This window comes from Bipolaris oryzae, assembly GCF_000523455.1.
Source record: "Bipolaris oryzae ATCC 44560 unplaced genomic scaffold scaffold_1, whole genome shotgun sequence".
Taxonomy (NCBI): domain Eukaryota; kingdom Fungi; phylum Ascomycota; class Dothideomycetes; order Pleosporales; family Pleosporaceae; genus Bipolaris; species Bipolaris oryzae.
This window is the reverse complement of record NW_006911277.1, coordinates 446690-458726: the sequence shown is the minus strand read 5'-3', so window position 1 is coordinate 458726 and position 12037 is coordinate 446690. Positions and strand designations below refer to the sequence as shown.

The 12037-nt window shown below is 51.5% G+C and overlaps 5 protein-coding genes across 5 annotated transcripts; 1 reads left to right on the top strand and 4 right to left on the bottom strand.

The window, feature by feature from the left end:
- Positions 1-269: 269 nt before the first annotated feature.
- On the bottom strand, positions 270-1895 carry COCMIDRAFT_80422 (uncharacterized protein; the record flags this gene model as incomplete). The annotated part of the gene is made up of 1 exon (XM_007684282.1): positions 270-1895. The coding sequence occupies one exon, from the start codon at positions 1893-1895 to the stop codon at positions 270-272; it is 1626 nt and encodes a 541-aa protein (XP_007682472.1).
- Positions 1896-2473: 578 nt separating this feature from the next.
- Positions 2474-3791, bottom strand: COCMIDRAFT_80033 (uncharacterized protein; the record flags this gene model as incomplete). The annotated part of the gene is made up of 2 exons (XM_007684281.1): positions 2474-3127; positions 3177-3791. 2 exons carry the CDS (start codon positions 3789-3791, stop codon positions 2474-2476), a joined length of 1269 nt encoding a protein of 422 aa, XP_007682471.1.
- Positions 3792-5301: 1510 nt separating this feature from the next.
- On the top strand, positions 5302-9113 carry COCMIDRAFT_21557 (uncharacterized protein; the record flags this gene model as incomplete). The annotated part of the gene is made up of 3 exons (XM_007684144.1): positions 5302-5549; positions 5601-7999; positions 8047-9113. 3 exons carry the CDS (start codon positions 5302-5304, stop codon positions 9111-9113), a joined length of 3714 nt encoding a protein of 1237 aa, XP_007682334.1.
- Positions 9114-9397: 284 nt separating this feature from the next.
- On the bottom strand, positions 9398-10477 carry COCMIDRAFT_390 (uncharacterized protein; the record flags this gene model as incomplete). The annotated part of the gene is made up of 1 exon (XM_007684123.1): positions 9398-10477. One exon carries the CDS (start codon positions 10475-10477, stop codon positions 9398-9400), a length of 1080 nt encoding a protein of 359 aa, XP_007682313.1.
- A 342-nt stretch (positions 10478-10819) lies between these two features.
- On the bottom strand, positions 10820-11665 carry COCMIDRAFT_80233 (uncharacterized protein; the record flags this gene model as incomplete). Its single annotated transcript, XM_007684280.1, has 1 exon — positions 10820-11665. The coding sequence occupies one exon, from the start codon at positions 11663-11665 to the stop codon at positions 10820-10822; it is 846 nt and encodes a 281-aa protein (XP_007682470.1).
- Between the last annotated feature and the right edge of the window lie 372 nt (positions 11666-12037).

Here is a 12037-nt window from a genome sequence, read left to right as displayed (position 1 = left end):
TTTCTTTCATGATATGGCTCATTTGAGATCTACAAAGATAGTCTCTAATCACATCCTGCATCCATAACTTTTCTTTTCTTGAAATTCAGCAAGATGCCAGTATCACACGGTCCCCGAGACTATCGAGTAAAACCATGGAAACAAAAAACTATGCATGCCCGTCTAACTTTTCCAAAATAACGCCCCCCTCCCATCCCAAACCTAACCCCAAAACGCCAATGCCCAGTCATTATCTAATGCTGTCTCGTGCAACTCAATCCATGAAATCGTCACCACGCCGGTTCATCAGAGATACTAACTTGATGCGCTGCGTCAATAGCGATATGGATGAATGTATCACTTTCGGACTCCGTGTCGGTATCGAAACCTGCGTCTCCCTCAGTACGTTCGTTGGCTATCTGCTGCTCTGTACGTTCTTGGCGGAGCAATTCGCGGGAGCGTCCAATATCTTCTTGCACAGTTGTTGTTGGGTCGGCGAAGCGGTGATGGGGTTTCAATGGCGAGCGGGGGATCGGCGAAGCGGCGATTGCTTTGTTTTTTCGTGAAGTGGATTCGGGATTCGGGATTTTATCTTCGGTACCCGTGTTGCCCTCATCACCGATTTCGGAAGTGTATTCATCGCCTGGGATGTCACGGTTTCTGAGGATCAGGTAGATGTCTTGCAGCGACTGGAGGATGTTGGAGATAGTCTCTAGTTGTGATCTGGAGATGAGGAACTTCAAGACCATGCTTAAGCCGAGGGTTGTTATGATAAAGGCGAAGACTAGAGCGGATCGTATGTTGGGAAAGATACCTGGGTACTTGTCGAGCATGAATGCTGCTGCTGCGGAGAGATGTTCTATCATCATGGATTTGATTAGGTAGGTGGCTTCCGTTGCGGGGTGAGAATACGACAGATCAGTCTTGATACTTAGACTGTAGATGAACGTAATGACGGAGAGACTCAGAAGGAATATCTCAAGATAGACCACTACACGTAGTGCTTGAGAGATGATTGATCTCACTTGATCGAGTATGGTGTTGAAAGCAAATAGTTCTGCTGTCCTTTGCTCAAGTTTCTTGAGAGTTTCTGGCGAAATGTGCAACTCTTGAAAATCCGCGGTGGAACCAGCTGAGTAGGAGAGACGGCAAGGCCGGTCCGGTTGACATTGCAGAACGAATCCAAACGGGATTTGGGGTAGAACACGCTCGGAAGAGACAGTGTCATTAGTGCTCATGTCTTGTTCGGTGACCGCGTGGTCAATACGAGGAGAAACGTCTTCATGCTGACTAGAGTCCAGAAGTCGGCCGAGAACCCAACCAAGCTTCTGCTTGACAAGTACGAGAGTTTTCTTAGCAATTCGGCGAGCACGATAGCTCAAACTCGCCCAATATGTCAAGGCGGCTTCTTGTGGAGTCGGTGCTTCATTCACAACCTGTGGTGCGTACTGCAATCTACCACAATTCTCCATCGTCCACTCCATGACCTGCTCACGGACATCAGGATACCGGAACCCAAGACCGATGAGTTCGTGATTTGCTCTCTCGAGCCCACGAACAAGGCAATCTTCGTGAGTCTCCATGAAACTGCGGTTCAGCTCACTAGAGAGAACATTGTCTAGACGGCTGTAGACGATCTGCTCTTTGCGCAAGGCACTCGAATGCGCTTGAAGCTGGTCATTGAATCGCTCATACTCTGGTGAAGTCAAGTTGAGGACGCTGGCGACACTGATCTGGAAGGCGAAAAGGGTGGTAGTGAGATAGACGAGGCAGGCCGCGAGAAGCATGACACGTGGACGTGTGCGATCAAGCTTGGTTCCGGGCAATATGATTAACTGGCGTGACTTGGTTGTGACAGCTTCTCCAGGGCGCGACGGACTGTGGCGAAAGGGACTGTTTTGCTTTCTGGTTGACATGTTGGCGTTCGCCGTAGACCCTGCACAGCACTTTTAGGTACTGGCTCCGATCTCCCAATATCGCCACCTTCCTTATAACGACTACTAGAGGCGACCGACTTCTGTAGTCTTTCAAAACGATGGACAAGCTGTGGAAGTTAGATGTATTTTGTCGAATCAGTACATGTTCACGTGAAGAACGATCGGAGCTGAGTTAGCGCGTGAACTACCAGTAGTTTGCGCTTGACAAGCGCGCGATGAGCCGTTTGCAGTTGAGTAAGAGGAAACGGTGAAAGTAGTATTGTAGGTGCATGGGCATTACAAGCCTGGACTGTCTCATCATCGATGGGACGATGCGCTTTGGATTACCTGGGGTTGGAGATGGTGCGGTAGGTGCAGGCCAACCCTGGAACCTGTGGGTCGGGCAAATAAAGCGCGCATGGCAAGCCAGCTCCACCGTGGCTCTTTGCTTATTTGTAGCGCGACAATGGCGCGGAAAACGTGTCGCACTGTACTTGATCTTCTATTTGGGCAACAAACAGCTGGTCGCACGTCAGATATCCTCGTTGAGGCGAAAAGTGTGTTTCTGATATAGGCGTCTACTGCTTCCTTCGCGTTCTTTTGCGTGGCTCTCTCCCAATGTCCTCGATATCCGGTATCACATTTTCCACATCTTCGGCTTTGATCTCATCCACATGCTCAACAATCTCCTCCTTCTTTACTATCGCGTCGCCTTCAGGCGCCTCGACTTTCACGACAGCTTCCTCCCTCTTAACCTTTGTACGCTTTGCCACTACGGCTGATGGACACAAGCCTCTATCTGCCAGCTTGCAGTCGCCACATTTCCTACCTACTGGGAGGCATATTGTCTGACCAAAGCCTACAAGCAGATTGTTAATGTCGTGCCACTTCTCTTTGGGTAGCCATGATTCCAGTGCTGCACGCGTCTGCTCCGGCTGTTGTGTCTTGTGCCAGCCCCATAGGTTGGTGATGCGATGGACATGCACATCGACGCCTATACCCTCAGTCCGACCCCAGGCTGCGCTCATTGTGAGGTGTGCCATCTTCGGACCTACTCCTGGCAGTGAGACTAGCCCTTCAATCGTATCGGGTATATCCGAGTTCCACTTGTCTCTCAGTATTTCTGCAGCCTGCTTGATGTATTTGGTCTTGAGGTTGTGAAAGCCTACTTTGTTAATGAAGCCATTAAGCTCCGTGGGCTCGAGCGCGAGAACGGATTCGAGATTGAAGCCCTGATACCTGTTAGCTGGAGCTGGATTGGATGAATCATATGCGACGAACTCCTGGCATTCTCTCCTGCATTCCCCATATTACAGGAGCCGTGACGGTATCCTTGGTTTGGCTGCTCAGCATTAATGCTATAAGCGTCTGGAATCGCTGATCTCGTGGTGTTCTGCTCCTGTCTGCCAAGCTCTCACATCCCATTGTGTCTACGGGCGCTGGGTTCTCGTTCCGCATCTCCCTCGTCAGGGCGTATATCTCCTCCCAATTTGCAGGCGGCTCGATCTTGACAGTGCCATCACTGGCTGTCATTTTCTTTGCCGGTGCACGGCGTGCTTTCTTGACTTTGGCATTTTTGACTGGCGATGGAATTGTGCTGATCGATGTCTCTTCGACTTCCTGCTTCACGGCAGTGGATGCATCTTGCCCCTTTTTCCTTCTTTTGGGCGCTGGTTGCGCCTCGCTATCTGAATACGAGTCTGCTGGGGTTGCGCTTCTCTTGAGGCCGGATTGAGAAGTCACATCGCTTTCGGCTTCGGCTTCCTGCTTGACGTGACTGGCGTCAACAATGGATGCTGATGCATTGATGGCGGACCGTGTTTGCCGTTGGGCGCGCTGAGCGCGACTCGCGGCCACGATACGGGAAGTATCACGGGAAATGCGCGAGGTCCGCATTGCGCGCAAGCATATAATTTTACCGCAGTGGTTTAAAGATAAGAGCGAGTGGTTGCTTGCAATTGCTAATGTTGAGAGGATGAAGGAAGCATAGCGCGCAGTGATGACGCACACGCGGTCCCCTGAAGCAAGTACAAGCCAATGAGGGCAGTGCTGACTACACGCGACCTCGCGACAGCACGTGTGCGAGTTGCACGTGGCTGCCGACGATATGAAGCCAAGGCATTGTCGGCGTCTTGTAAATTCCAAACTGTGACGTGCGGTGCGATTGCTATCGCGAAGACTCTAGCTAGACCTTTGTATCACCCCGAGAAACTTCACGAGGCGGCCTGGCGAGACGCGGAGCCGAAATGTTTGCTCAGTTGTTTTTCGGTTGCTATGTGATTGGGGGAAATTGCAACAGGCGCACAGGCATGGTAGAGAGAGAGGTCTGAGTGCGAGCGGTTGAATTGCACGCTGTTGGCTAGCGCTTCACGGGAGACCCTGTAGGTTTGCAAGCAAGAAGCGATAGGGCCGAAAGCTGCGGGGGGCGCCCAACTTGAGGTGTACTTAGTGTGAAGGCGTCCCATGGCACACATGCCTCACGCTGGTCTTTGGGTTGTGTTAGAGCCATGGTTGGTTTCACAATGCAAGAACTGCACTCTGAAGGTGACGGCGCACTGTCAGGCACAAGTTGCGACGTCGTACGACTATGGTGATTGACGTGTGGCGCTGGCGTCGGGAGGGTGGCGGTGTGTGGCGGCTCGTGGGGGCAAATGAGGCTGGTGCGCTCACTAGCGCTAGACGGACTGGGCAGGACGGGACGACGACTTGGTAACATGGATGCCGCTTAACGTCATAGTACAGTACGGGGTCAAGGGCTCAGATCAGATCCACGTTGGTGCCCCAACTGATAGGCGCTGCATGTACAACTAACTGCTCGTGTGCATTCAACAAAGGCGCATATGTTCGGTAGTGCTTGGTAGGCTGCGTCACAACAATGGATGCAAAGCAGCGGTCATGGAGAAAGACAAAGGCTTCAAAGGCTTCAAAGAAGGACAGAGCGACAACCGCCGCACCTACACAGATATAGGTACGTGTACTGTACAAGCCCTAGGTGTACATTGTACCCTTGATTTGGTCGGTATGCATGTAGATTGGGCCCGGCGCCTGTTTGGCTCAAACGGCGGCGGCTAGCCAGAGTTCATGGACGCCAGTGACGCCGCCAAGCCCCCGTCCAACTGCGCATCAAGGAATGCAAGGCTTGAAACACATCGGCTACCCCAGTCACCCATGAATCCTTAACACCCTTCCAATACCGCCCTCGGTGCTTCTCTGATTCACTATCCTTTTTGTTTGTCTGCAGCCCCGCCATAGCTACATATCCCCAACGGCCTGCAACCGCACCCAGCAGCGGCTGCTCTCCTTTTAAACTCAGCCCATGGCCACCTGCACCTAAACCAACGACAGGGGCCACCATTTCACAACCACTCACCCTCGGCGGCCTTGGCCACCCACGGCGCATAACACCATGTCCAGCACTGCTGCCCCAGAGCCGACAAACACAACCGGCCCTGGCTCCGCCGCGCGAAAAGAAAACCAGAGCATTGAGAATTTCGCCGCCTCCCTTTCGACGGCCGCAGTAATTTTCGGCGTGCAGATTGCCTTTTTCCTCATCCTGAGCGGCAACTGGAAACTACACAAGAGAAGGTCCAAGAAACTTGAAGAGAACCAGAACAAGGACGGGGTATCGCGACAGAGCCTCTTCCACAAGATCTAGTATGCAGTAACATACACTTGCTTTGCCACACATTCACTAACAAGCACTAGCTACTACAAGACTGCCTTCGTTCCTGTCGCAAAACGCATCGCCGCCCCAGTAACCGCAATCGAGTCTTTCAAGAATGTCTTTACCATTAGCGATTCCGAGCTCATTCGCATCGCCGGTGTCGATGGCTATCTCTTTCTCCAGTACCTGCAGCTTTTACTGCGCATATTCATCCCAATGGCTCTCATCATCCTCCCAATTCTCTTGCCTCTAAACCGACTTGGCGATGTACCCGATGTATCTGGCTTGGATTCGTTCGCCTGGCCAAATGTCGGCGTCCCAGGAAAACATGGCCGATTGGTTGTGCATTTGGTTCTCGCCGTCTGCGTCATCTGTTGGGTCTGTTTCAACTTCTACCTGGCGCTCAGACAGTTTGTTCGCCTGAGGCAGACCGTTCTCACCCGACCAGACCACCGTATTCGAGCTTCTGCTACTACAATTCTGGTCCAAAGCATTCCTAAAAAGTGGCTCACCGTCGCTGCTCTCGATGCACTTTACGATGTATTCCCAGGCGGTATCAAGGATATCTGGATCAATCGCGACTATGACGCCTTGATGGAAAAGGTGGATGAGCGAATTAAAGTTGCGCGAGCCCTCGAAGCTGCCGAGACGAACCTTATTATCGAATGTACCAAGAAGCATAAGAAGATGCAAGAAAAGGCAGCAAAACAGGCAGGCGAGAAAAAGTCCAAAAAGGAGAAAAGGCAGGAAGAAGCCATGCAGAACATGGCTATCAACCAGGAGACGCACGACCACGGTGTCGATGCTGGTAACCCCCACGAAATCGAGCAGCAGCTTCAGAGTGTTCTTGCCGAGCCTGGTTCGTCTTCGTCTTCGTCGTCTTCGTCAAGATCCTCTTCTCCAAGTCGCAAGCGCGGTATAATTCCTATTCCTTTGTTTGGCGAAGGCATACATGCAGTTGGTGAAGGATTTCGTGGGGTAGACCGGTTTAACAAGAAGATGTACGGCAATATGCGAGGTGTCTTTGGTTCGAAACGTCATCGCAGCAAGCCCTCAAATCCTGAGCAAGAGCAGGCTGCTGTTGACGGGCCCGACGACATTGCCCAAACTTCACCGACTTCGGCCGAGTATAATCTGAGAGGCGCAAGCAGCGACACTCAAACTCCCCTAGCAAACAAGGAAAACTACTTCTCCGACGACCATGCATCTGAGATAAACTCTCCGGCCCAGGATCTCAAAGCCCCTGCGGTCGAGGCCGAGGAAGAAGAGAAACTCGCTGTCAAGGTCGGATGGAGCCAGCCTATCAAGAAGCTCAAGGCTATATACGTTGGCCAAGGTGACTTCATAAGTCCAAAGCCGTTCAAAAACAACGAAGCGCCACCAATGGAAGTCAAAGATGCCAGCAAGATCAAGTACGATACAACCGGATTGTGGGATGAGGATTTCAAAGAAGACGACGAAAACGCTCTATGGCGAAAGTACGTCAAACCAAAGGACCGAGAGACGATGCGCCTACCGCTGTTCAATATCTCATGGTGGCCCTCTTTACCACTGATTGGAAAAAAGGTAGACACGATTTACCACTGCCGCAAGGAACTTGCTCGCCTCAACGCCGAAATCGCAGATGATCAGGCCCATCCGGAACGGTTCCCCTTGATGAACTCTGCTTTCATTCAGTTCAATCACCAGGTTGCGGCCCACATGGCATGTCAATCTCTGAGTCACCACATTCCCAGGCAGATGAACCCGCGAACTGTCGAAGTCAATCCCAATTATGTGCTTTGGGAAAATCTCACAATGAAGTGGTGGGAGCGCTATCTACGCTTTTTTGGCGTTGTTATTCTAATCGTCGGACTTGTCATCTTTTGGGGTGTGCCTGTCACATTTACGGGAGCTTTGTCTCAGATCGATACCCTCACCTCGTTACTCCCATGGCTCGGCTTCATCAATCGTCTTCCCGACTGGGTGGTCAGCTTCGTACAGGGTGTGTTGCCACCTGCGTTTTTGGCCATTCTCTTCGCTGTACTGCCTCTTGTTCTACGATTCCTGGCGGGCGTCACTGGCACAACGACCTCTGGTGAGCGCGAGTTGCTTGTCCAAAACTTCTACTTCGCTTTCGTCTTCGTCCAATTGTTCCTTGTGGTATCCATTTCCACGGGTATCACAACGGCCATTGACGACCTTGTCAATGACCCCCTCAGTGTTCCGCAGACACTAGCCAGGAGTTTGCCCAAAGCCGCCAATTACTTCTTCTCTTACATGATTCTGCAAGCACTCAGTATTAGTTCTGGTACCCTGCTGCAGATTGGCGCCGTTGTCGTCATCATCTTCCTCCGCTTCATGGACACGACGCCTCGACAAAAGGTTTCAAGGGTGTTGCAAAGACCTGGAATCAACTGGGGTACTATGATACCCGTCTATACCAATTTTGGTGCAATTGGTAAGTGTGCTTTGGTGCCTACTACATGCGTCTCTAACAGTCAATAGGTCTTATCTACTCTGTCGTGGCACCCCTGATCCTCATTATGATGTTGATCACCTTCTGCCTCTTCTGGTTCACGTACCGCTACCAGATGATCTATGTTAGTTACGCTAAAGCCGAAACTAACGGTCTCATCTTCCCTAAGGCCGTCAACCAGCTATTCACCGGGCTTTACTTCTTGGAACTTTGCCTCGTTGGTTTGTTCTTCCTGCAAGAAGACGAAGCTGGCAACCAGTCCTGTTTCCCTCACGCCATTGTCATGATTGTCATGCTCATCTTCACTGCCCTCTTCCAGCTTGTGCTCAATAGGGCATTTGGGCCACTGTTCACATATCTTCCGATTACATTCGAAGACGAGGCGGTGCAGAGAGACGAGGAGTGGCAGCGAGCCCAAGCCAGTCGGTGGAAGCAAGCGGACGAGCACACGGCTCTCACCGCTCAAGAAGATGCTGAGTCGACTTCCGGAGAACATGAAGAAACCCGTCTCGGAGAAGGAAAACGTCGCGAGTCCCATGGCCAAGAGGCCTATGAGTTGGACGATTTGGATAATGACATGTCGGGTGCAATCGGTCGATCGCCAAAGCCAAGTGGTGGCCGCGATGCAAGCCGGACCGGCCGTTCCCGCCGCAGTTCCAACTCGCGCTCACAATCACGACACGCCCGTTCGCAGCAAAAGAAGAAGGAAAAACACGATCCATTCGACGTGATCACCAACACACTCAAGAAGGGTCTCGACGACGTCGCCAAACCCATACGTGATGCCGAAGCACAGGTTCTTCCTGCCGGCAACCTGTTTGATGAGGTCGACGACGAACTTGCAGACATTGAGCCCGAAGCCCGCCAGAAGCTGATTAAGCGATCTTTCCAACATCCCGCTACGCGCGCCATCCAGCCTGCAGTCTGGATTCCACACGACGAGCTCGGTATCGCTAAGGACGAGATTGAGCGTACGAGTGCTTTCACGAAGAGAATATGGATCACCAGTGTGAATGCGCGATTGGATGCCAGTGGCAATGTCATCTACAAGGGCTTGCCGCCTGATCGGGATCCCTTTGAGAACATTGAAGTCTAAGCTGGTCTTTTCTTTTCTTTTTCACTTGCATAGCGTAGCGGTCGTTTCCATGTCGTATCATAGCCTTCCTTTGCATTCTCTTAAGAGAACACTCCCCCTATTGAGTGGGTCGTTTATACATTCATATAGAGTTTTCCTTCGCCTATGCGATATACCCAGACTATACCACAATATCAAGTATAAACATTTTAAATTATTCTTTCTTTTTCAGTCACTTTTGCTCTCATGTCTTGTGGATGAGAAGTGACACAGGCACTGTTCGGAAATGTACTACACAGTATATATTACTCGAACAAGTCCGCTGTATCTCCAAACCAAGAATCCCTGTCGTCATCGTCGTTGTTGGTGCCAGCGCCAGCGCCAGTGTCTTCAGGATCATCCCCAAACAATGAATCCTTCTCATCCTCCTTATCCTCCTGCACCTCTGGTGCCTCTTCGGCGACCTGCGCCTCCTCCTCTTCCTGACCCCCCATATTTGCCAAACCATCAAATATCGCCCTCGCAAGGGCATCTTCATCATTCTCCCCTTCTTCTTCCCCCTGCACTAAAAAATCATCCCACAACGACTTCTCCTCAACCACCGGCACCACTTCCACCGGCGCCACTTCATCCCCTTCAATAAACCCCTTAAACAACCCCCCCTCCGCTTCCATCTCCAACGAAGCCATTTGCGCACGAACGCCCGCGTCAATCTCCCGCTCCAGCGCCGGCGTCATTACTACCGGCGCTGGAACGAGGTCCGCGAAAGGGGGTTGGAACGCGGGGTGGAAGGGTACTGGCTGTGATGCGGGATATGAGGTGGGGAGGGGCTGTGCTTGGTTTTGCCCGGTGATGGTAGGGGAAGCGGTTTTGGATTTGGACTTCCTTGGCGGCCGCTTTGTAGGGAGGCCCTTGGAGGCGTTTGTGGGGCGGCCTGGGCCGCGTTTTGCGGGGGTGATGGTGGTGGTGGTTGTGGCGGAGGAAGTGGAGGGAGAGGAGAGACGGAGTTTTTTGGGGGCGGGGGGTTGCTCCTCGTGGGAGTTTGACTTCCCAAGGTGATTCCTCTTCGTCCCCGAGAAGATTTGTTGTTGCTGCTGTTGCTGTTGCTGTTGCTGTAGCTGCTGTTGCTGTTGCTGTTGCTGTAGCTGCTGTTGTGGTTGTGGTTGTTGTATTTGCTGCATCTGCAGCTGCGGAACGTACTGCTGGTAGGGCAGTTGTTGATACTGCATCATAGGTGCAGCAAAAGGCTGTAGCATGCCATATTGTGGTTGATAAGGAAACAGTGGCCGCTGTGGTGGTCGGAGGCCACTGATGTCGAGCCACTGGCGTGCATCGTGGGAGTAGACACGGCTGACGGCGATCGGTGTTGCTTGGAGGTGCTGCATTGTGATGGTTGGTGGGAGAGTGTTGGTAATGAGAATGTGAGTGATGTGAGAGTATGAACTTTAAGCAGTGATGTTATGAGAGATGATAAGAAACTCAGAGTGGGGGGAGAATCTAGACTTATATATGGAAAATGAATCTGCCTTCATGTATAGAATGGAGATGTGGCTTTTTGTATGGAACGGGAGGAACTTATACACAACCACAAAATGTTATTTACTGTGCTTTTGATAGGTGACAGACAAGCTATCAGCTTCCATGTCCTTTCTCTATTTGCCTATCGCTTACATGTCAGTCCAATGAGACATTTATCGTTACTCTCCAATATGTCATTAGAGATTACTCTACGCCAGACGCCTATGGCGAGGCAACAGTCCGTGATGGGCCCAGAAGCGTCGTGAATCCAGCTTTCTACCCAACGAGCCCACGTCCCTTGGTAGAGCACGAATCTCCTCCTCCATCATTAGCTCGCCAACCCACTTCGCATACTGCTGCTGCGTCATTTTCTCTTCCTGGGACATGGACGATTCAGTCATAGAGCTGAAACTCATGATGAGGTCGTACCAATCGTAGACGCGCATATCGGAAACAATCCAACGTTTCCCGGGCGTAAAGTTCTGGTGCGTCGCGATTATGGCTTGTGCGACGTCCTCGCCGTGGATGAAGTGCACCGCGCCCCGTTTTTTGATATCGTCCTTGGATTTGACGATACGTGGCAACCACCTCGCGGGAACACGCTCCCCTCCGTAAAGACCCGCAAGACACAACACACAGCCATGGAGCGAGCGCAGTTCGTCCTCTGCAATGGCTCTCCTGTCTTCCTTGTTGTAATGCGCATCTTCATCGCTCCAATCGTCAGGTACCTTGTTGTAAATTCCGGTTGAGCCGAGTTGAATCCAGTTGTTCTTCGCGCCGTGAATGGAGCGGTATAATCCGACGAGGCTCTTTGATTGGCCGTGACCGACTAACGGAAAGGTGATGAGGACCGTTTTCGCAGCTGGAAGTCGCTTGTACAGCTCTGCATCTCCGGACTCGGGGTCGAACTTAAAAGGTATTGTATCATCTCTCCCTGAGGTGGTGGTGGCTGCGTAGGTAATGTCGGTATCGCCCAGTTGCGGAATCAAGAACGTTGAAGTCCAGCCAGCCCCCAGTATCAAAAGGTCTACCTCGTTCATTTGCTGGCGTAGCATTATATATCCCTTTTGTAGTTCTTGTGATTTTGACCAAAGCTATGCGGTCGACCTGTTATCAGAACGTGTACCAAGTTTCGGTCCTGTCACGTTGCTGTGGTTGACACAACGCGGAACGCAGGAAGTCGTGACGTTCTCCCCCCGCACGCACCCATACCCATAGTAGCTGCAACTAAAATCATGCACAGGCCACCTGCTTGAAATGATTGTCAGATACTCCTGCAGTAATGTTCAAGAAAATCAAGTGATTACGGAGGATTCAAGGGGAAAATTATACGTATTCGCTATATATTTGGGAGCAGTCACATACTAATTTGTGCCTAAGGATGCTTGGGTCATGCGACTTGCTAGTAATATACCTATTGTTATAGC